At 37.6% G+C, this 22,817-nt stretch overlaps 5 protein-coding genes and 1 long non-coding RNA gene across 15 annotated transcripts in view; 4 read left to right on the forward strand and 2 right to left on the reverse strand.

Moving 5' to 3' along the window:
- Window positions 1–332, forward strand: part of LOC126757391 (trehalase) — a 48,177-nt gene extending 47,845 nt beyond the window's left edge. For 4 of the 5 annotated variants that reach the window (XM_050471265.1, XM_050471267.1, XM_050471269.1 and 1 more), the window contains one exon: window positions 31–332. The gene's annotated coding sequence lies outside the window, so the exon portion shown is untranslated. Of the gene's footprint in view, window positions 1–18 lie in introns of all 5 variants that reach the window. The other variant, XM_050471266.1, reaches the window with a different exon arrangement.
- The window catches only part of LOC126757400 (C3 and PZP-like alpha-2-macroglobulin domain-containing protein 8), a 185,511-nt gene that overhangs the window by 56,734 nt on the left and 105,960 nt on the right, over window positions 1–22,817 (reverse strand). The gene's annotated exons all lie outside the window — the stretch shown is intronic.
- On the reverse strand, window positions 190–3,901 carry LOC126757390 (rab GTPase-binding effector protein 1). The gene is made up of 7 exons (XM_050471264.1): window positions 3,756–3,901; window positions 3,408–3,677; window positions 3,076–3,350; window positions 2,180–3,006; window positions 1,779–1,914; window positions 1,592–1,708; window positions 190–1,042 (listed from the first exon to the last, which is right to left on the reverse strand). Exons 1-7 carry the CDS (start codon window positions 3,814–3,816, stop codon window positions 767–769), a joined length of 1,962 nt encoding a protein of 653 aa, XP_050327221.1. The 5' UTR covers window positions 3,817–3,901; the 3' UTR covers window positions 190–766.
- Window positions 4,239–6,029, forward strand: LOC126757393 (protein LTV1 homolog). Its single transcript, XM_050471280.1, has 2 exons — window positions 4,239–4,361; window positions 4,418–6,029. The coding sequence occupies exons 1-2, from the start codon at window positions 4,359–4,361 to the stop codon at window positions 5,948–5,950; spliced, it is 1,536 nt and encodes a 511-aa protein (XP_050327237.1). The 5' UTR covers window positions 4,239–4,358; the 3' UTR covers window positions 5,951–6,029.
- LOC126757380 (polycomb protein Asx) lies at window positions 6,232–22,779 on the forward strand. Of its 3 annotated transcripts, XM_050471244.1 has the most exons (10): window positions 6,234–7,210; window positions 7,985–8,305; window positions 8,411–9,659; window positions 9,744–10,665; window positions 10,807–10,890; window positions 11,988–12,811; window positions 12,882–14,474; window positions 15,538–15,846; window positions 15,926–16,121; window positions 20,257–22,779. In XM_050471244.1, exons 2-10 carry the CDS (start codon window positions 8,046–8,048, stop codon window positions 20,577–20,579), a joined length of 5,760 nt encoding a protein of 1,919 aa, XP_050327201.1. In that variant the 5' UTR covers window positions 6,234–7,210; window positions 7,985–8,045; the 3' UTR covers window positions 20,580–22,779. The 3 variants fall into 3 exon arrangements, with proteins under 3 accessions (XP_050327203.1, XP_050327202.1, XP_050327201.1); XM_050471246.1 differs by lacking the exon at window positions 20,257–22,779 and having other exon boundaries at window positions 6,232–7,210; window positions 15,902–15,989; XM_050471245.1 differs by lacking the exon at window positions 20,257–22,779 and having other exon boundaries at window positions 6,233–7,210; window positions 15,905–16,019.
- Window positions 16,135–19,385, forward strand: LOC126757410 (uncharacterized). Of its 4 annotated transcripts, XR_007666733.1 has the most exons (5): window positions 16,135–16,689; window positions 16,912–17,242; window positions 17,360–17,728; window positions 18,431–18,644; window positions 19,147–19,385. It is a non-coding gene; the product is annotated as an uncharacterized LOC126757410 (long non-coding RNA). The 4 variants fall into 4 exon arrangements; XR_007666731.1 differs by lacking the exons at window positions 18,431–18,644; window positions 19,147–19,385 and adding exons at window positions 18,179–18,295; window positions 18,762–18,844 and having other exon boundaries at window positions 16,912–17,709; XR_007666734.1 differs by lacking the exons at window positions 18,431–18,644; window positions 19,147–19,385 and adding an exon at window positions 18,762–18,844 and having other exon boundaries at window positions 16,912–17,709.

Below are 22,817 nucleotides of genomic sequence, written 5' to 3' on the forward strand. Positions count from 1 at the left end.
CATGCGAATTTAATTAAGATTTACTTGCAGAATCCAATTTAAGTCGTCTGACACACTTTAGAGGCAGATAAAGACGAGATTGTATATGACCATGACTTGCTTCGTTACTTACACACAACCACACAGAACATTGCGTACAATGCCTTATGTATTTTCCAGCGACTTGTATTAATTTATACTACATGTATATAGAATCTAAATTTATTTTAAGTTTTATTTCAACTTGTACATTACACTAATTACGCTCTTACACATTTTATTTTATTCTATTTATTATAATTTTATTGTTTTTTTTTTGCTTTGCTTTGCTTTTAATAAAATATATTTATGTATATTGTTGGCAATAGTTCATTAGCTAGCACACTTGATGAAGTACCTTTTGCAAGAAGCAAATACAGAAAACAAAATTTTACATATTCAAATCTTACTCATTTTATGAGCGATGCTATGACTGGATATGATTGCTTTCTTTTTGTTTTTAATTCAACAAACATACATACACATAACTATCATCTGATATCGAAGTATGCACAAGAGCATCAAACAACATGAACAGATAATATTCTCAATATTTCGATTTTTTGTTAACAAAAATATCATTATTTTTCTACGAAATTTTAAACCCTAAAAGGAAATTTTTTTTTTTTTTTTTTTTTTTTTCGAGACAACAAACTGTCAGACTATCTAAATGATTTTCAATATAGGTATGTAAGAATGTAGTACCAAGTACTTAAAAGTAAATAAAAGCGAATTAGTATGTAGTTGCTCAGTTAGCGGGTAGCGGTTCTTGACTAAAGTAGGGCGCCGTATTTGGTTTTAACAGTGTATGGCAAATATCACAGACACGTACGATTTTTTTGCGCGGGCCCGACGGCACTGTCTTCGTCAGACATTTCTCACAGTAGATGTGTCCACAATGGCGACAATGAATTTTACGTACAGTCACTGTGAAATAGGTGCTGCATGTGGGACAATTATCGACGTCTTCATCCTCTTGCCAGCGTACTTCCGTATCCGATTTGCGCAGCTTTTCCAAGGACATCTGCAAAAAGGGATTACAAACAGTTGAAAGAACAAAGATTAGGCCAGAAAAAATTTAAAACTAATTGAAAAAAAAATTTAATTAAAACAAATGTACAATAAAAGTAAATACAAAAAAATAAATAAAAAAAAAAAAATAAAAAAAAAAAAAAAAAAAAAAAAAAAAAAAAAAAAAAGAAAAAAAAAAAAAAAAAATAAAAAAAAAAAAAAAAAAAAAAAAAAAAATAAAAAAAAAAAAAAAAAAAAAAAAAAAAAAAAAAAAATAAAAAAAAAAATAAAAAAAAAAAATAAATAAAAAATATAAAAAAATGTATTAAAATTTAAATATTTAAAATAAAAAGAATAATACAGGAAAAAATTAAATTAAAAAAAATATTAATTAGAAAATATTCTTCTTTAATGGCGTAGACACCGCTTACGCGATTACAGCCGAGATTAAAAAATACTATAACCAAAAAATTACTAAAAATAATTCATAGCAAAAAAAAGCTATAAACAATAATAATAAAAAATATGTTTAAAATAAAATAAACAAACGCGCATTTCTTACCTGCAAATTTTGTGATAATTTTACAAAATCTTTCTGCACTTGCTCGCTGGTTGCCAAATCATCTTGGAGAATTTTGATTTTTGTCTTATAATCTGTGTTCATTTTAGTTAGCTTTTCCTGCAATATTCAAACAAAATCGAAAAAAATATTATATAGCGCCAAAAGTCTGTCGGAAAATGACAATTACAATGGTATCCTGCAATTCGATGATTTCAACGCGAAACTTTGATATCTGCCTGTTCAGCTCAGTTTCCTTACGTTCTAGTGTAGACTTGGCCGTTTCATAGGTTTGAATTGTTACCAGATGTTCGGTTAAGCGATCCCTACAAAATAATTATAACAGTTTTTATGTTTTATGGAAAATTAAATATATAAAATATCGCTATTTTCTCAACAAAATTTACCAAAAATTACTACATCATACAAATTTAAAAAAATTAAATTAATTTAAATATATTTTAATAAACAAAAAGTATTAGAAAAATATACATATATATATGAATTTTATTATTATCAACAAATATGCGGACAACTAAAAGATTTAAAACAAAAATAAATACATGCAACTTTTAAAGCCCGCCCACTTACTGCCACGATTTGTTGTCGGTTTGCATCTTCTTTTTGTATGCCAATCGCTCATTATTACTTTTTTCCAATTGATCGCGCAAAATTTGTATTTCATCCAGCGAGGTTACACATTTTTTGCGTTCAAATTCACTACTAACTCGCGCTTGTATAAGATCGTTTTGTTGTTGCAATATTAGTTCTTGTAACTCCTCCACTGTGTTGGGCAAATTAATCTCTTGGCTCTCGATTTCCTCAGAAGATGCTAAATAACGACCGGAAAGAAAGTCGTTATCTGCCTGCAAGGTTTCCAGTTGTTTGTTGACGCGCTCGCGTTCGTCTCTGACACGTTGCAGCTGCCGCATGACTTCTTCCTTGGTGTCGAGGAACTTTTGCTGCAACTCTAGCAATTGCTCTTCATTTGATTTTACCTGCTCGCGCAATTTTTGTACTTCTGTTTTGTGAGCTTCACGTCGCTCTTGCCATTGATCTTCCAAGTCTTTACGCAAAGCAGCTTCCTTTTGTAAGTCTTCACGGGAGGCGGCAATTGCCTTTTGCATAGCATTGATTGTGTTTTGATCTTCGGCGCTTTTCGCCAGAGATTCTTGAAGTTGTTTTTCGAATTGCAAGCAGGCGTCACAGGATATAGTGTTGATATCTATGGAAGTGGATTTGTTAATAGATATATCATCTTTTGGCGTTCCATTTTCTTGCGCTATAGCATTGGTAAATGCGCTGCTTTCTTGATTTCTTAATTTGTCATCGGTTTCACGTAGTTTTTCCTTCAATGCTTCCATTTCCTCTTGCAACTGCACCACAATTGAACGTAAAACTTCGGCATCTTCTTGCGCCTAAATTTATGTTATATAATATAATCTACATTTTTAGTTAACTGTGATTAGAACATCTACAATACTTACGTAGTCTTTTTTACCACTTTTAGACTTGCTATTTTCATCAATACTCTCCGGCTGACTAAAATTGTTTGCTATTACACTAGTCGTCGAGTCGCCGCCCAGTTTTCTTAAAGTCTTTTTTACGTGACTCAGCATTTGTTGAGGCGCCAGACTAGTAGTTTCTACAGGTTGTTGCTGTACATGATCGCGGAACTCACGATTTTCCTGCCAAAGCTTGTTATTTTCTTCTTTCATGCGCTCTAACTCAGCCTTTAAAATTGTTGACTCTTCAATCGTATCTAAATTAAAGAAAATGTTAAAACGCCTATATTATTAAATAAATAATTCTAAAACACCTTGCACCAGTTGCTGCAATGACGAAATTTCTTCCTGCGCCTTAAGCTCTTTTAAATGTAACTCATTTTCCGACTTTAAATCTGCGACCACAAATTGAGACTTCATCTCGTCCAGTTCCCGTTGCAATTTTTTACGATCCGCATGGCATTTATTGAGTTCCGTCTCCTTTTGTAAATAGAGTTCCTTCATTTTTGCTCTTTGTGCGTTAAATTCATTTTGTATTTTCCTTTTCTCCTCTTGTAGACCATCGACAAGCTGTTGCAAATTTTCTGAGGAGTCAACATTTAAAAACAATCAATATATACTTTTGCATGAAAATACAGGTTAGCGAGGAATAATATTATTACCGTCATTTCCTACTGTCACCACATCCATGGGATCAGGTGCACTAGTTTCTTTTCCTTCCATTTTAAAACGATCCCAGCATGATTTATTCAATTAATTTTTTCACTTTAACCAATATTATAAATTTTCTTCTTCTTACTACTCTTTCACTCAGAATAGTAAAGTAGTGATACCAATATCAGTATAAATTCATGTTTGACACTATTTGGTATCACGATAACAGTTTTATGGTAGTCGATATGCTGAGCCTTATTGTTTGTAAGCAGATGTAAGCTACAAATAAACAAGATTTTATACAAAAATTTTATTCTTTATATTTTTACAGAAATACTTTTTAATTGTTGGTTTTCCTCTTAAAACAATTAAAAATGTTGCCGTCAATTTTATGGATAGTTTCATAAATGATACTTGGCAACTCCCGCTACGTAAATTCTTCTTTGTTTATTATTATTCTAGCCATTTGGATATTTTTCACATTTTGTTTTCTTCGTTTCTTTCCTTTTGCTTTATCACGCTGGACACATGCGTTTTACTGTCAATTCGTAATAAAATATTTTTCTTCAGATTGCTACTACGTTTCCTCAATTTGAAAATATTAAAGCACAATGGTAAGAACATATCATATTTTTGGAGTTGCATTCATGTAATTATTATTATCTCACAGGGTAAGAGCAAGAAAGCTTTCATCAATCGCAAAAATGCTGTGACCTTTCATTTGGTACACAGAAGTCAACATGACCCTCTGGTAGCCGATGACACTGCGCCTCAACGTGTGTTGGTGGAAGCGACTTCGCAGAACCAAACTAAAACCACAGACCCAGAAAATACTTCTAAACGCCGTGAAGAACAACAGAAGTTTGGTATATTTTTTGATGATGATTATGATTATCTACAACATTTAAAAAAGCCGGAGCAGGAAGTGGTTTGGGAGTATGTTGAAAACCCAAATCATGCACGCAAACGAATTGAAGAAGGCGCAGTAACTACCGCTCCAAAATTAGCATTGCCAAGTTCAGTATTTGCTTCTGAATTTGAGGAGGATGAAGGTATGTTAAACAGAGCGGCCACCGTTTCTGGACCACGACCAGATTGGGACCCAGATGTAGTTGCTGCATTAGATGAAGATTTTGATTTTGATAATGAGGATAACCTGTTGGATGATGATTTTGTTGTGAAAGCAATGGCAGAAGGCGAAGATGATGATGAAGAAGGTGAATATGAGGATGATGATAATGAAGATGAATCATCTTCTAATATGGAGGAAGATGATGATCAAGATTTTGATTCTGACGATTTGAATGAAAGTGATGAAGAGGAGGATGATCAAGAATTAATGGATCGACTTGGACCATTACTGCGTGAGCGTCGTTTTAACGATGAGGAAACTAAATCGCGATTTACTGAGTATTCTATGTCCTCAAGCGTTATTAGGCGCAACGAACAATTGTCATTGTTAGATGATCGTTTTGAGCATTTTTATGCTACATACGATGATCCCGAATTAGGAGATCTAGCCTGTGAAGAAATTGAGGGAGATTGGGATCAGAAGCATCGAGTTTTGATGCAATGCTACAGAGAACACAAACGCGGCAAAAGAGTGGAACCGTACAAAAAGGAATGGGATCGTGAACGGGTTGAAAAATATCGTAATATCGTTGATGGTGAAGAGGATCCCAATGAGGAATTGGTTGAAGTAGAAATGAATGATGATAAACAGAAAAAATGGGATTGTGAATCTGTGCTCTCAACATATTCGAATATTTATAATCACCCTAAACTCATTGCAGAGCCCACACGTAGAAGTCGTCGGAGTAGTAAAGCTGAATCAAATGATGGCCCAAATAAAATTGAGATTGATCCGAAAACGGGAATGCCGTTAAACGTTTTGAGAAATGGCGATAATAATCAACTTACTGAAAAAGCTTTAGCAAAACTCGAAAATGGTGCAATTTCGTCGGGCGGTCCAAAATCACTGTGCAACAAGTCTTTAATATCTACCTTAAGTGTATTATCCCTTCGGCCTAAAGATGAAACACCTGAAGAGAAGCGGGAACGCAAACGACTTTTAAAAGAATATCGGTTAGAACGACGGATCGAAAAGAAGGCAAACACGGAGGCCTTTAAAGAAGAAAAGAAGCGACAAACTCACGTTAAAATCAATCAAAAATCTAATCAACAAGGCAGCAAAATTGTGTAACTTATATTAAATGTTATAAATCGTTGTATAAAAAAATAATTTGTGTCAATAAAAATGCAAATAATAGTTTATCAATATATATATAATCTTTTTTTACCAATTTTGCAAGGCATTCAAATAATAATGTCTGTTAACTTTTGTCACCATAACAGTTTTCAGATATATTCTGAAATTCTAAATTCGGTACTTCTGAAAATGTATTATTTTTAATTTTCACTCACAGTTATGCTACAATACGTACTACACGGGAAGTTTTTCGCAAAGGAACCCTGTCAAAGAGTATTGAGTCGAGAAGAACATGAACATAGAAAAGTTAGTTTCGCATCAAAGAAGTTAAATTGTGCTCCAATTGTTAAAATTTCGGCATTTTAATATGGAAAAACAGTGAATTTATAATTTATATAAGAATTTATTGCATAATGTACGGGTTTATACGAAATAATATTGTGCAATTAATTATAGTTCGAAAAAAGTGAAAAGATATGCAAAAGCAGAAACTTGCAGTGCAATAACTATGCCATTGCATTGGTGTGAGAAAGAGATGGGTCGAATTGGCCAGTGATGCAAGTGCGGCCAATAAGTATAAGAAAAAAGGAGTTGGTTCTATGAGTGTCAGCTGGGTCTGTCAAAACGAATGAAAACAGGAAAATTTGCTTTTGTTTGTTAGTTTGTCTTTAATTCTTCCGCTGTCTACTTTATGCAAATTTTATGAAAAACTGAATTAATGATCGTGAAAAGAAGAAAATAAATCTAATTGTGGCAAATTTAAATGACTTTAGACTAAAGGAATCGTAGAAAAAATGAAAATAACCATTAAATTGTTGACCGTATAAACATGAAAATATGTATGAAAAAAATAGTTGCAAAGACATTCCAGCAATTGAAAAAAGAACAGTGAAGAAAGCGTTCTGATAAATAGGGGAAGTGATAGATAAAGAAACGCGAAAAAAGGAAAACTGATGAAAATGAATTGAATAGTAATGGGATACAAAGGAAAAACGAAATCAAAGAACGGGAACGAATAAACGACGCACGACTTTATCCATCCACCACTATACACGGGTAGGAAGAAAAGTGATGCGATAAATCTGAGATCTATAGAAGAAATGTGCTTCAGAGGCTATAGAAAAATTGCAGAAAAACCGAAACGCAACAATTTTGAATATAAACTCGAGTTATTCTCGATTCAAAAGAATTGTAATCATCATTTTTGTGACCAAAAGTTGGCTTTTCAAGGGTCAAAATGAGTCCACAGGTCAGGTAAGTCTGAATTTTAATTAATATATAAATGTATATTGCGTACCCGCATAATAGGGCTGATTTGTTGTGCATACATATGTACATATAAGCATTTGATTAAAATAATTATTCGCTAAACATGTACAATTAAACAGCAGAAAATCGCTCAGAAATATATTGTAAACAGAGATTTGTACTTTTGCATATTCTAAGGAAGGGTGATAAAAAGCAAAAGCCAAGCTTATTATTTTTGTAAATAAATAGTGCTAAACTAATATTACAGTGTTGAAGAATATGCGCATAACAAATAAAAAGTTTTTATTCTCTCCTAACCAACATTTCTCAATGGAAAAATTACCGATTTAATCCGTATGAACGAATTAAAAGAGATGGTTAGGGCGTTTATTTATGTATGTATAGAGGTGAAATCGGTATTATAATGCTGGAACGTATTTTCCTAATTTGTAAGATATCTTTCGTTACATAAATTTATTTTCTAAATAATCTCTGTCAATAAGTCTATGCTCTGCTCCTGTGAATAATTGTATGTCATCTGTGAATTAAACTAGAAATCAATCGTAAAAGTAGTGCTATGAAAAAATAAAATGGCATGGAAATTCTGCTGAATGATAATTAGAAGTAATACTACATTGTTATAACAGTGTAAACAATTACAAATTTTATATTTTATTTATGGTTATAACGATATTTATATATATTTTTAACTTCCTGTAATTCGAGAACGATTATTTTTATTATTTGTTCTAATATTTGGTTTCTTATTACTAATACTAGATTTCGTTGTAACGGAGAAACAATCGGATAAGCTCCTGATCGACCCTAATTTGCTAAGAGTATGAGAACGACCTTATTGGGTACATCAATAACTTATCGCCCAACAACATCCCAACAATATAAAATCTCATTGACTATGGAATCGCATTTACCTTCTGTACGGCAGAAAATAAATGCTGATCCTATGGCAGAAAAAACGGAACACGTTAATCTACTAAGTGAAGAGGAGGAAAAGGATCCGCTAGCATTAGATACTACTATCGAACAACAGAGCTCGCGAAGTAAGCTATCAAGCAGCGCAAAGCACAGCCACAGTTTACGGTAATTTTTTTTTTTTTTTGTTATACATTTTATTTACATTTCATATACGACTATATGCCACAATATATGAATATATTCTATACGTATTCTTTTCATCTCGCACAGACGTCATGTTCCTCGTATCATTGTTAAACCCATACCACCTGAGAAAAAGGTTACAGTTACGGCGACAACAACGTTGAGTAGCAACGTTGCAACGTCAACAGCAACTGCAACTGCGAATACTGTGATTAATGCCACCGGTGGAAAGAACACAACACCTAGCCCTTCAAGTCGTGCCAGTAGTAGTCGACGTGCACAACAGCAAGCTAAAGCAGCAGCAGCTGCTGCAGCTGCCGCTGCGACTGCCACCGCTACAGGATCCGCAGCTATTATTACGCCCGTAACAGCCATTACTCAAGCGTCCACTATGCGTGAGGTGTTAGCATCTATACCAGGGTTCAGTCTTAAACCTCGTAGACGGTCTTCCAAGAAAATCTCCACTGCTGCACAAATCGAGCAAACAAAGGATGGAAAAATTGACCTCGAAACACCCGACTCAATATTAGCTTCGACCAATTTGAGAGACTTACTCAATAAACAGACCTTTTCTATGCTGCCACCTTTATATCAGTATAACCTCATACAGTTGTTACCAAGCGTAGATCGCGAGGCTATCGAAATAGAACGCAAGAACAATGCCGATTCCACCGTAACCATGGAAGCTATAAAATTGGGTCCATCCAGCCTAAACAATGAGTTCTTTTCACGTGCCTGCTTGGAGTGGCGTGAACGACTAGCGGAAGGTGAATTCACGCCCGAAAATCAAATGAAAATGAAAACTGAAGCCGAGAGAGAAAAAAATAAATTGGATCCCTGGAAATTGAAACATTTTGAACCGATATGGGGTGAAAAATCCTACAATCGCGCCAGTAGTACTAGTAGCAATAGCAGCAATATAAGTTATAGTAGTGGAAAAAGCAGTGATAGTTATACTAATCTAATAGATGAGCGGCTAGAATTCAAATTGGAGAGTAAAGGTGGCCTGGTTGCCACCATTGTGAAGACATCTACGAAATCAGCAGCAGCAGCGGCGTCAACAGCCACATCATTAGCGGCGACAACGTCAGCAACTTCTACAACGACAACAACAGTGACATCAGCAACAAGTGCTGACAGTACAGAGAACACAACATCATCATCTGTAGACATTAAAGAGGAAGGCGAAGAATTTATTGACGAATCGATGGCCAGCACGAATGTGAACTCAATAAAAAGTGAGCAGGAACTACAACTTGACGAGTTGAGACAACAGGAACAAACAGGATCATCTACAACCGATTATGAAAAACAGACTGATATAAATTGCGATGTGGTGAGTGTACTGTTGGTTAAAAGAAATGTATTTTTAATTAATTTTAATTTCTAATTATTTTATCTGTTTGAATAAATACACTAGGATAATATTGGCTGCACGGATTCATCGTCAACCTTTGATTTATTGCGTAGTGATTCTAGTGGCATACAAACCGAAACGCCCGTCGAAGAGTCTAAAATATCTTTAGCAATTGCTGCTTTGGAACATGAAAGACAGCTGATCGAGTGTGGGAGCAGCGGCAATATACGAAAACGTTCGGAGTCCGACATAACATATGAAAATCGTACACAAAGTAAGCAGATGAAAATGGAACACCAAACAGAGCAGCAGCTTCAGCAACAACCTGAATATGATATAACTGACGCTGCGACCAGTATAGAACAAGAAGTTAGTCATGCCATTAAAGATGAGCTTAAAGAGACACTCTCGCCATCCGTGTCATCAGCTACTTCTAGCTCACAAGAATTGAGTGGTAGTAATAGTTTAACCACCAGTTCATCCGCAACAAAAATGCCCACCAACGATAGTTTTTTGTATAACAGCAATTTTTACAACACAGAATTCGAGCAGCAAACCAATGCCGCGTTACTGCTTAAGGAAACATTGATGTCCACAGCCGGTAGTGAAAAGACTGCTGCTGGCAATAATATAACCGATATCAGCATGAAAGCGTCGAATTTCCTACAAAACCCAGAGACATCGTTTGCAGCAGCTATTACGTCTGTGGCAAATAGTACCTGTAACAGTATTGCAACACTTTTGTCGGGCACTTCAACATTTGTGAATGTGAATGCGGTATTACCGGCAGTGTCACCAGCGCCGAGCCTTAGCAGCGGTATAACATTGCAATCATTCCCAACGCAAGGCAAACAATTGCATGGGTGTTCAATAATTTCAATAGAAGATGGGGAGGACGATGATGAAGAGCTCATCGAACAAAAGTTCGCTGACGCACAAAATTATGTTTTAGAATCTGGCGAAGTTAGTACAGACAGCAGTGCAGGTAAGAAACTTTTTTTTTTTTTTTTAACTTTAGTTTCAAAATTAAATATATGTACGTCAATTAGTTTACGCAATATTCTTAACTTTTATTTAATTATATTTTTGGTTGTATACAGCTAATTGCATAAATTATAATTTATAGGTACAAACAGTGCTTTACTTACGCCCGGTGATGTCGCTAATATAAAGGAGAAAAAATTCATTTTCTGTGATTCTGTTGATCAAGGTAATTACTTAAGATTTACCATACCATCTGATCAAATTTGACTCGGACTGACAAAAAAATATTTTTACATATTTGAAAACAAATCTTCAATATCAGCTTAAAAACAGCACTGGCAGCAGGCAGCAGGAATGCGCCATGCCAAGCTGCTCCTAGTTAGCTACAACCTCTCAGGGTTTAATGAATTAATCAACCTCCCACGTGACAAAGTCCTCCTCCTCGCGCTCTACACAGGGCACTGTAGGCTCAGGAAGCACTTGTCCAACATGGGCATAGTCTTTTGCACAAACTGCCGTTTTTGCGATATGGAACAGGAAACCTCAGTACACCTGATTCTGGTTTGTCCAGCAGTTCGCAGAAGCAGGCTTAAGGCCCTAGGTTGCATTTACGTGGGCAGGGATCACATCACCTCAGTAGCGCCGAGCAGGCTCCTGGAATTATTCCGGATGCTGCACCTAGGTGACCATATGTGATATAGGAGAGGACACTATAGACCCTAGGTCACAGTGCAATACCTCATTAATAACTATCTATCTATCACCTTAAAAATAGCCACTTATAAAGCCTCGGCAGGGAAAGTCTTTAGCGAATTTTTGTTTTTTCGGTACGAGTCTTAACATATTCACGATTCATTCCCAAAATTATCTCTCTGATGCCAAAAAGTTTTCGATGACTTCACGACTAAAGTAAATATATTTGTTTCTGATAAACATCCATTGGAAACACAAAATTTCAAACAAACAAAAAAATATTCAAGTCATAAACAAACAGCTGCTAGACACATACTAATTGACAACATAGAGAGGTTGTACCAATATACGATTTTTTTTTATCGATATGGACCAATCCGAGACATTTTTCATCAGACGGTATGTGATTAAAAGCTCTGCTGCTAAGCACTTATTATTCTTAAATCTTTACTACTATTTGACGTGCATCTAGATATGATATTAGGGTTTAGTATTAGCCAATAATGTGTTTATTATGATGCTCTAGCTAAGAATTTAAATATTTTTAACTTGACATGGTTACGCCTTTACCATCTATATAGCTGTATTTATAAATACTAACGTCACCCTGTTCTATATTCTCCGCCATAGGCACAACAACTCAAGCTTGTGACAATCTCTTTGAAAATAAACAAGATATTGGCAGTTGTATTTCATCAGTAGCCACATCATCGGCCTCCTCGTCCTCTTCCTCCTCAATGACTTCGGCACCGACGACTAGTGGCGATGTGATGTATGCAGCAGCGGGGCAACTGCCCCTCACCGCTCCTCTAACACTCGAACAAAAGCAACAACAACAACAGCAAATCATATTGTCTTTGGCCGAGAAAAGTGGCGAGGATTTGTTCCATCACGTGCAACACGATTGGAACTTCGGCGGCATAAAATTACAACAAACCGCAGATGCAACGTCGAACAGTTTTAACGGTGTGATACAAACGCATCAAGGCGTTATAAAAGTGAAAAATATGAATACGTTATCAGTGGAAGATGCACCTATGCCAAGCGTGGATGTAACTCAAGATAACGAAGTCGTCGAGTGTATGGCTGTGGGTGGTGAAGAAGATACGATGGCAGCTCAGGCGGCAGTAGTTAATTGTCGCGCTGTGGATGTCATCGGTGAAGGCGTTGAACACGGTGAAGTTGATGGTGATATTCGGACGGAGGATGTGGAAGATGATGACGAAGCGGAAGAAGAGGATGAGGACGACAATGATGATGACGCTGATGATAATGATGCTGTACGTGATATAGTTGATGAATTGCAGCAACAACATAGACAACTGCTTAAAGATCAGCAACAGCAGCAGCAACAACAACAACAACTGCAACATCAACAACAATTGGAGGAACAACAAGAATTGCGTGAACCTGAACATCGTGGCCATTTAACCTACGAACATTCCGACTATGAGGTAAGCAAAATATATAGCCTGACCTTGCACTATTTTAATTGCAATTACGAACAATATTTTGTTGTTACAGTTGGATTCGGATATGGTTTGCGATGTTCAAATGTCAACTAACGAAATGGAAGTTTCCAGCACGGTTATAACCAACAGCAATTCCGACGACAGCGTTAACGAATTGCATATGGGTGGTAGTGGCAACAGTCGGCTGGATGGTAATGGTGTTGGCAATGTGACAATACAATTAAGCGCTCACTCGCCGGCGACCATCGGTCATTTGCACCAGCAGCAGCAGCAACAACAAGCACAGCATCCGCAATCACAACAGCCAACAACGGAGAGACAAAACACGCCACAGCGGCAAATTCTTCTCGATACCAATGGGCAAATTATAGGGAATTTCCTTGTACAACATCAACAACAGCAGCAGCAACAACATCTCGAACATCAACAGCAACTGTTGCATCATGCCACGCAACAGTTTACCTTTCAGACAGCACAACCACAACAACAGCAAACTCCAACTATAGCGCTATCGACACAGCAGCAGCAGCAACAACAACATGCACAAAAATCGCATCATACCCTGTCGACAATACGAAAGGCGATCGAGTTGAGCACGAATGGCCAACACTATCTGTCACCAGGTGGTATAACGGCTCAACAGCATATCGGCCAACAATTAGTACTGCAGCAACAAGCGCCACAGCAAAGGCACTTTTTAACACAGCCCCAAGTTCCTACGGTGTCGGCAGCAACTAATTGCAATATGGTGACTGCTAGCCCGAATCAACATCAGCAGCAGCAGCAGCAGCAACATCAAATACATGTGCAACAACAGTTGCAGCGCTTCCAGCAGCAACAGCACCAACAGCAGCAGCAGCAACAACAACAGCCAACACCACCTATGCCCGCCTTTCAATCATTAGCCGCACAAGCGCAGGCCAATCCAACAAAATATATTTCGAAGCCAATGAATCTTATAACAATGTCTCGCGGCACTAGTGCGGGAACCGTTGCCGGTGCCAATTCAAGCATCGCCTCTGTCGCCATACCGCCTGGGTCAGCTGTCAGTACGTATCCGCCTTTTAGCAGCGCTATCGCGAACTCAGCACGCAACGCAGCGGAACTGATCGTAAACTCTACGCCCAATATTAGTAATGTCAGCACATCGAATGTCAGCGTTACAAATACAAATGCCATAAAAGGCTTAACACCAGCTGGAATACCAACCACTATTGCACAGCAACGACCAGCGAATAAATTACCAACCGGCGGTAAAGGACGTAAAACCGTAAATAAACTGCCACCAGGAGCGGTCAATTTAGAACGAAGCTATCAAATTTGTCAAGCCGTTATACAAAACAGTCCAAATCGTGAGAACTTAAAAGCACAATTACGACCGCCATCAGCTATACTAAATCAGCATCAACAACAACCGCAGCAACAACAACAGCAACAGTTGACACAGAGTAATATAGCAACGACAATGACGCTACAGGGCACTGTACCAGCATCATCGGTGGCAGCGTCAACGGCCGCTATATCGGTGGCCACCTCGTCGCCAGCTGCAACCTGCGGTTCGTCATCCCAAAACTTCATCAAACAAGAGGACCTAACAAGCATTCCTGCAAATATAATGGGCGTTGGGCGTCCTGGCGTATATAAGGTATTCCTACCATCTGATCAAAAATGACTCGACCTGACAAAAAAATAGTTATTTTCACTAATTTTAATGCAATCTTTTTCGCCTTCAAAATAAGCTCCTAAGGCAATACAAGCAACAAACGCTTCAACTATTTTTTCATACACTTTTGGTCATAGAACTAACAAACAAACAATTCCTTGACCCAAATCAGAAACCACCTTGTGAGAGAATGATCCTCGTAGCGTGGGACTTATCAAAAGCCTTTGGCCTCATCAATGACTCCGACCATTCTCGCAAGCAGCTTAACACTCTCCCCCACTAAAGCCGAAGCGACTACATTTACATTCTGGATCTTAATATCACATTGCTTCTGAAACTCTGTCAATAACCCTAGGATTTTAGGCGTTAAATTCCACAGCCTGTGCTCCTTCACCTCACATACAACTGTGAAAACTGTCAAAGTACAGAACCGCAACAAATTCATCGCTAGCCGACAGTTCATTGGAAAAAGACAAAGAAACGTTGTTGCCAATATACAAAGCTATGGGCCGGCCGCTTATAAACTACGCCGCGCCGATATTGTCGCTCATGACTTGAGTCATATGCTTCCGGTTAAGGAATGAACGAACTCTTCTCTAAGCAGTTTCTGCTTTGATGTTTTCGTAGAAAACGCCTTTACGGACACCCTATCAATGAATGAATTGTGTTCGAAGAGCTCAAGATGCTCTAGAGTGACCCTTGCGCAACTTTATTCTGTATACTTCATCTAAACTTCTACATATCCAGACTTGTCCCAAACATACTAAATATATGTTCATCGTACGATGAGTCCCTTCATGACTCTAACCACTTATTTGCATGCCCAACGAACCACACTTATCTAACAGTCCTCTCACTATAGTCCGACACGACCCCATCAAAACAGCACATTTCCTTGGCTTGCCGTTACATGACTACGATGACAACCAACCCGAACCTTAGCACCTAAGCGGGTATTAAAACAACAACAAACAATTTCATTAATTTTTTTTACTTATTGAACTACTTTTTTTCTTATTAACTATTTTTTTCTTATTGATCGCAGGTAATCGGGCCACGTATGGGATTTCCACGTAAAAAGTATGTTCAAAGAAAACCTTCGCCCACCCTTATAAGACATCTTTTCACACCGCAAACGGCCAACGCGCTACACACCAACGTAACGGCAAATCCACGTTTGCAACAGCAATTAACAGCAGCAGCTGCCGTGCAACAACAACAGCAGCCACACGATCTACATCAAAATAGTAACGGTGGTGGACAATATGTGTTGGTGCATCGAGCGAATGTCGGAGCAGCTGATAATCAGGCACCACGAGCATCTAGCGCACCTCCCGTACCACAAACAACACAGGTTCGTTAGTGTGCAGAAATTTCTTTAATTGCCCCACATATGCATATATTTAAAGTAGATACCTTATTGCTTCTTATAGAGTCAACTGCACAATATGAATGGAATACCGATAACAGGACGCGGGCGTCCTGCCTCCGTCGATATTGACGCTTCAAATGCAATGCTTGACCACAATATGCACAATCAATTGCATCATCATCAACAACAACAACAACACATAAATGCTATAAAAACAACTGCAGCGACTGGTATAATGCGACGAAATTTCACGGCTGGTATGTACATACATAAATAAATAGTTACTTAATACATACACACCAGTATGTAAAATATATTTTTTATTTTTACATAAAATCATAAGCGTTCGAATAACTACTTATTTATATGTTTACAATATTGCATCAGACACAAAAATTAAGCAAAAAAATTAAAATTAAAAAGACATAAAAAAGAAAAGTAGGCACCATATCTAGCCAGTGCTTAGGTGATTCTCACGCCTCGATGTGATGTGTTTTAAACGTCATGAGGTGTCCTCACTGTAAACTGGCTGTTAGTTGGCTCTATAAAAGAAAAGCAGGCACAGTGCCTAGTCAGTGCTTAGGTGACTGTCGCGCCGTGATGTGATGCAATTTAGCAGTCATAATGTAATGTCGCGGGAAGCTGGCTGTTAGCTGGCTCTATAAAAGAAAAGCAAGCACGGTGCCTAGTCAGTGCTTAGACGACTGTCGCGCGGTGAAGTGATGCGATTTAACAGTCATAATGTAATCTCGCGGGAAGCTGGCTCTATAAAAGAAAAGAAAGCACGGTGCCTAGTCAGTGCTTAGGTGACTGTCGCGCCGTGAGGTGATGCGATTTAACAGTCATAATGTAATGTCGCGGGAAGCTGGCTCTATAAAAGAAAAGCAGGCACGGTGCCTAGTCAGTGCTTAGGTGACTGTCGCGCGGTAAAGTGATGCGATTAACAGTCATAATGTAATCTCGCGGGAAGCTGGCTGTTAGCTGGCTCTATAAAAGAAAAGCAAGCACGGTGCCTAGTCAGTGCTTAGACGACTGTCGCGCGGTAAGGTGATGCGATTAACAGTCATAATGTAATCTCGCGGGAAGCGGGCTGTTAGCTGGCTCTATAAAAGAAAAGCAGGCACGGTGCCTAGTCAGTGCTTAGGTGACTGTCGCGCCGTGAGGTGATGCGATTTAACAGTCATAATGTAATGTCGCGGGAAGCTGGCTGTTAGCTGGCTCCATAAAAGAATAGCAGGCACGGTGCCTAGTCAGTGCTTAGACGACTGTCGCGCGGTGAAGTGATGCGATTTAACAGTCATAATGTAATCTCGCGGGAAGCTGGCTGTTAGCTGGCTCTATAAAAGAAAAGCAGGCACGGTGCCTAGTCAGTGCTTAGGTGACTGTCGCGCCGTGAAGTGATGCGATTTAACAGTCATAATGTAATGTCGCGGGAAGCTGGCTGTTAGCTGGCTCTATAAAAGAAAAGCAAGCACGGTGCCTAGTCAGTGCTTAGACGACTGTCGCGCGGTGAAGTGATGCGATTTAACAGTCATAATGTAATCTCGCGGGAAGCTGGCTGTTAGCTGGCTCTATAAAAGAAAGCAGGCACGGTGCCTAGTCAGTGCTTAGGTGACTGTCGCGCCGTGAAGTGATGCGATTTAACAGTCATAATGTAATGTCGCGGGAAGCTGGCTGTTAGCTGGCTCTATAAAAGAAAAGCAGGCACGGTGCCTAGTCAGTGCTTAGACGACTGTCGCGCGGTGAAGTGATGCGATTTAACAGTCATAATGTAATGTCGCGGGAAGCTGGCTGTTAGCTGGCTCTATAAAAGAAAAGCAAGCACGGTGCCTAGTCAGTGCTTAGGTGACTGTCGCGCGGTGAAGTGATGCGATTTAACAGTCATAATGTAATATCGCGGGAAGTTGGCTGTTAGCTGGCTCTATAAAAGAAAAGCAGGCACGGTGCCTAGTCAGTGCTTAGGTGACTGTCGCGACGTGAAGTGATGCGATTTAACAGTCATAATGTAATCTCGCGGGAAGCTGGCTGTTAGCTGGCTCTATAAAAAAAAAAGTAAGCACGGTGCCTAGTCAGTGCTTAGGTGACTGTCGCGCTGTGAAGTGATGCGATTTAACAGTCATAATGTAATGTCGCGGGAAGCTGGCTGTTAGCTGGCTCTATAAAAGAAAAGCAGGCACGGTGCCTAGTCAGTGCTTAGACGACTGTCGCGCGGTGAAGTGATGCGATTTAACAGTCATAATGTAATCTCGCGGGAAGCTGGCTGTTAGCTGGCTCTATAAAAGAAAAGCAGGCACGGTGCCTAGTCACTGCTTAGGTGACTGTCGCGCCGTGAGGTGATGCGATTTAACAGTCATAATGTAATGTCGCGGGAAGCTGGCTGTTAGCTGGCTCTATAAAAGAAAAGCAAGCACGGTGCCTAGTCAGTGCTTAGGTGACTGTCGCGCGGTGAAGTGATGCGATTTAACAGTCATAATGTAATGTCGCGGGAAGCTGGCTGTTAGCTGGCTCTATAAAAGAAAAGCAGGCACGGTGCTAATCAGTGCTTAGGTGACTGTCGCGCCGTGAGGTAATGCGATTTAACAGTCATAATGTAATGTCGCGGGAAGCTGGCTGTTAGCTGCTCTATAAAAGAAAAGCAAGCACGGTGCCTAGTCAGTGCTTATACGACTGTCGCGCGGTGAAGTGATGCGATTTAACAGTCATAATGTAATCTCGCGGGAAGCTGGCTGTTAGCTGGCTCTATAAAAGAAAAGCAGGCACGGTGCCTAGTCAGTGCTTAGGTGACTGTCGCGCCGTGAAGTGATGCGATTTAACAGTCATAATGTAATGTCGCGGGAAGCTGGCTGTTAGCTGGCTCTATAAAAGAAAAGCAGGCACGGTGCCTAGTCAGTGCTTAGACGACTGTCGCGCGGTGAAGTGATGCGATTTAACAGTCATAATGTAATGTCGCGGGAAGCTGGCTGTTAGCTGGCTCTATAAAAGAAAAAGCAGTGCACGGTCGCGCGGTGAAGTGATCGATTTAACAGTCTTAATGTCGCGGGAAGCTGGCTGACTGTCGCGCGGTGAAGTGATGCGATTTAACAGTCATAATGTAATGTCGCGGGAAGCTGGCTGTTAGCTGGCTCTATAAAAGAAAAGCAGGCACGGTGCCTAGTCAGTGCTTAGGTGACTGTCGCGCGGTGAAGTGATGCGATTTAACAGTCATAATGTAATGTCGCGGGAAGCTGGCTGTTAGCTGGCTCTATAAAAGAAAAGCAAGCACGGTGCCTAGTCAGTGCTTAGGTGACTGTCGCGCCGTGAGGTGATGCGATTTAACAGTCATAATGTAATGTCGCGGGAAGCTGTCTGTTAGCTGGTTCTATAAAAGAAAAGCAGGCACGGTGCTAATCAGTGCTTAGGTGACTGTCGCGCCGTGAAGTGATGCGATTTAACAGTCATAATGTAATCTCGCGGGAAGCTGGCTGTTAGCTGGCTCTATAAAAGAAAAGCAGGCACGGTGCCTAGTCAGTGCTTAGACGACTGTTGTCAGTGCTTAGGTAACTTCCACGCCATTAATGTGATGTGATTTAATATATAAAAGAAAGCAGGCACAGTGCTTAAGTGACTGTAACGTCGCGATGTGATTTCAAAGTCACGAGTTGACCTCTGCTTTTGTTAACTTTCAGTTCGCTTAAAGGTTCTTTACAGTCCGTTCATTCAGTTTGTATAGTAGATATGTATGTACAGTGAAACTTCGATAAGTCGTAACCTCGATAAGGGAAAAACCTTGATATTTCATAGTATTTCTTCGGTCCCTAGAAAAATTCTCGAAAAATGCATGTATTTCGGTCCCTTTGATAACTCGTATTTTTCTTGAGACAAAAATTGAAAAATGTGTATCAAAAGTTTCTACAACTCGTATTTTTTCCCCAAAAGCCTCTACAACTCGTATTTTTTTTCACAAAATTTTTTGTACAATTTTTCAAAATACATACATACATATATTGATTGAATAACATATGTACTTCATATTTTAAAATTTAAATATGTACAATCATTTCTTGTTTTTTATGTAAAATTGAAATTTATTTGTTTTTTTCTAAAACTCTATAATTCGTTGTTTCTGTATGTTGCCTCTATAAGTTGTATAACTTGATAACTTAAAAAACTCCATAACTTGTATTTAAATTGTGGTCCCTTGCAAATACGAGTTATCGAAGTTTCACTGTATATGCAATAGGGATCTGATCGCAACGATTTCCTCGGAAATTACCCATATCAAATTTTGAGAAGCTTTCTCGACAAAATCGAAAAATTCGTATTAAAATATTTGTAGTATAAAAACTTTTCAATTTCTTACAAAAACTATGTAAATATGTAAGTTATTTGATAAAAAAAATTATATATTTTCAGGCAATATAACCTATATAGACAGTTTGAGTGGAGCAGGAGCAGCTATTTCAGATGGTAATTACATAGTGACCGCAACCAATGCTGGCACACTGGATGCTGAACTAAGCAAAGCCGTTGCTGTGGCCGCCGCAGCAGCTGGTAACGGTAGTGGGGGCGGTGCGGCAGGCGCTGGCAGCGGTGGCAGTGGGCATATTACACGTACTGAAGCGGATAATTGTGCCTGTTCTTTGAATGCAATGGTTATTTGTCAGCAATGTGGCGCATTCTGTCATGACGATTGTATGAGTGCGTCGAAGGTGTGCGTCTCCTGTGTGATCAGATGAGATAATGAAGTCTCTGTAATAACCTTTTAGGCCTTGCGCACATGTAGTGAAAGTATTTGTGGTTCTGCACTAAATAAAATACAACAATAGTTACACATATATATAGATATATATGTATATATATATATTAATACTTGATTAGATATACCTAATTACATATGCATAGATATATTTACACCAATATATCAACTTAAACACGAATTCTGAATTCTGCAACACAAAAACAAACTCAACCAATATAATATAAAAACAAAAATTAACAGCTGGTAAATGCATAAATATCTAAATATACAAAAACAGAAATAAGTTCTGCTATAGAAAATGCTTTATGCAACTATATATACATATGTACATGCCGAACTATGAGAATCGCTGCCGTTCAGTTTGAACAATCGTTGTGAATTTTTGTATATTATAGTGAAATGTAGTAGGCGTAGAAGAGATATATGTTTTAGAAAGTTTTAATATTTTTATTACGGTATTTTTTTTTTCTTTTTCCTACGGCATTCTGTCTTTATAAACACAACGTTTGTATTAACAAAAGCAACGTTTATTCCTGTCCCTACTTTCGCTATAATATCCAAGAAATTACAACGAACTCAAGTTATGCCTTTAATGCTGAGACGATAATTACATCAATTTCATTATAATTATTATTTTTTGTTTGGTATATATGTATGTATTTAACAAGCGTATTTCATAAAAACCACTTCCAAAGCGTTAAATATGCTAGTAAAAAGTTTTTGAAAGAAAATTAACTTAAAAATTTACTGTACAAACCACAAACCGCGTTAAAACCGACGAAAATGTTGTTCATTGTTGCAGTATCAAATATCATGAAACGCTAATTCAACAATACATATTGGTATACAATTAGACGCAACACAATTTAAGATAATTAAGTGAACTTTTGTGAGAATTTTTGCATAATTTGATTGTGAGATCCTTGGAAAGACTTCAAAATATTATATATAAACATAAATATATGTATATATACATATAAATACAATTAATATAGTAATACTATTTTTTTATTGCATACCATACAAGTTTTTAATGAGAAGCCCAGTTTCATTCACCACTTATTTTAGGCATATTATTAATATTTTTATGTTATTATACACAATAATGAGGTTTAAGGCCGCTAAATATACATATGTACATAAAAACTGCGAGTGTATAATTAAAAGTAGAAATTTTTCACACATCCTACACACACATATGTACACTTGCCCAACGCGAAATTCTCACCATCAATATATTTATTCTCATTGAATACTTCTAAATATGCATAATATTGCATGTGTGTTTTTTACGAAAACATTTATGTATTTTGAAATTGCAAAAATTTCGAAAATTGTTTTCTTCTTTTCGTTATAGTTTGTATTACTTATTACTAATTAATTGCAGTAAGCGTTATGTATATGTAACCTGTAAGAAAATTGTGTATGTATATTTTTCAATAAACATACATAAGTAAATGATGAATGATAATCTATATAGCTATGTAATAAATATTTTGTATATATTTATTAAAATTCGAATATTTTAGGTTCGTTGCTCTATTAATTGTAATATAAGCTACTATATATTAATACACACAAACATACATAACATACATATATAAACACTTATATACATATGTATGTAGAATGTTAAAATTAAGTAACATGTTCACAATTGGTTCCAACTGTCCCCTGAGAGCATACATACAAACCTTTAGATATTAACAAGAAACTTAATTACGTCTAAATACGGCTGAACGGTACATAATAATTTGTATGTTTATTTTAGTGAGTGCCAGCCAACTTTATCGTATACACATAAGAAAATACACCAATTTAGTTTTTGTTAACACTGCTTGGTGATATGTTTGTTAGGCCGCAGGCAGACGCTGGAACCCCGTGTAAGCGCATATTCTGTAAATAATATTTTATAAGTCGCCCCAATACGGACAAATTACATAACAAATAAACAACATAAATACATACATTAACATTAAAGCATACATACATAATTACACACATACACTACTCGTACTGTATTTTAAACTAAAGTAAATGAATAAAGAGAGATCCGTTGATACAGAAAATAGAATTAAAAACTACATACAAGAATAAATACATAATTTTGCTCCTAGACGCACGTATCGCAAAATATCCAATAAATATTATAAAAAAATAAACAAATACAAGTTTAATTATAGTGTTTCTCTTTGAATAACTATACGACACTCGG

This window comes from Bactrocera neohumeralis, chromosome 4 (assembly GCF_024586455.1).
Source record: "Bactrocera neohumeralis isolate Rockhampton chromosome 4, APGP_CSIRO_Bneo_wtdbg2-racon-allhic-juicebox.fasta_v2, whole genome shotgun sequence".
NCBI lineage: Eukaryota > Metazoa > Arthropoda > Insecta > Diptera > Tephritidae > Bactrocera > Bactrocera neohumeralis.

Coding starts and splice junctions, on each gene's coding strand:
- LOC126757380 (XM_050471244.1), top strand. CDS start 8,046: ATGAGAACGACCTTATTGGGTACATCAATAACTTATCGCCCAACAACA. Junction 14,475..15,537: donor GGCGTCCTGGCGTATATAAG/GTATTCCTACCA, acceptor TATTGATCGCAG/GTAATCGGGCCACGTATGGG. Junction 15,847..15,925: donor CCGTACCACAAACAACACAG/GTTCGTTAGTGT, acceptor TGCTTCTTATAG/AGTCAACTGCACAATATGAA.
- LOC126757390 (XM_050471264.1), bottom strand. CDS start 3,816: ATGGAAGGAAAAGAAACTAGTGCACCTGATCCCATGGATGTGGTGACA. Junction 3,007..3,075: donor AAAGTGGTAAAAAAGACTAC/GTAAGTATTGTA, acceptor ACATAAATTTAG/GCGCAAGAAGATGCCGAAGT. Junction 1,043..1,591: donor AATTATCACAAAATTTGCAG/GTAAGAAATGCG, acceptor CCCTTTTTGCAG/ATGTCCTTGGAAAAGCTGCG.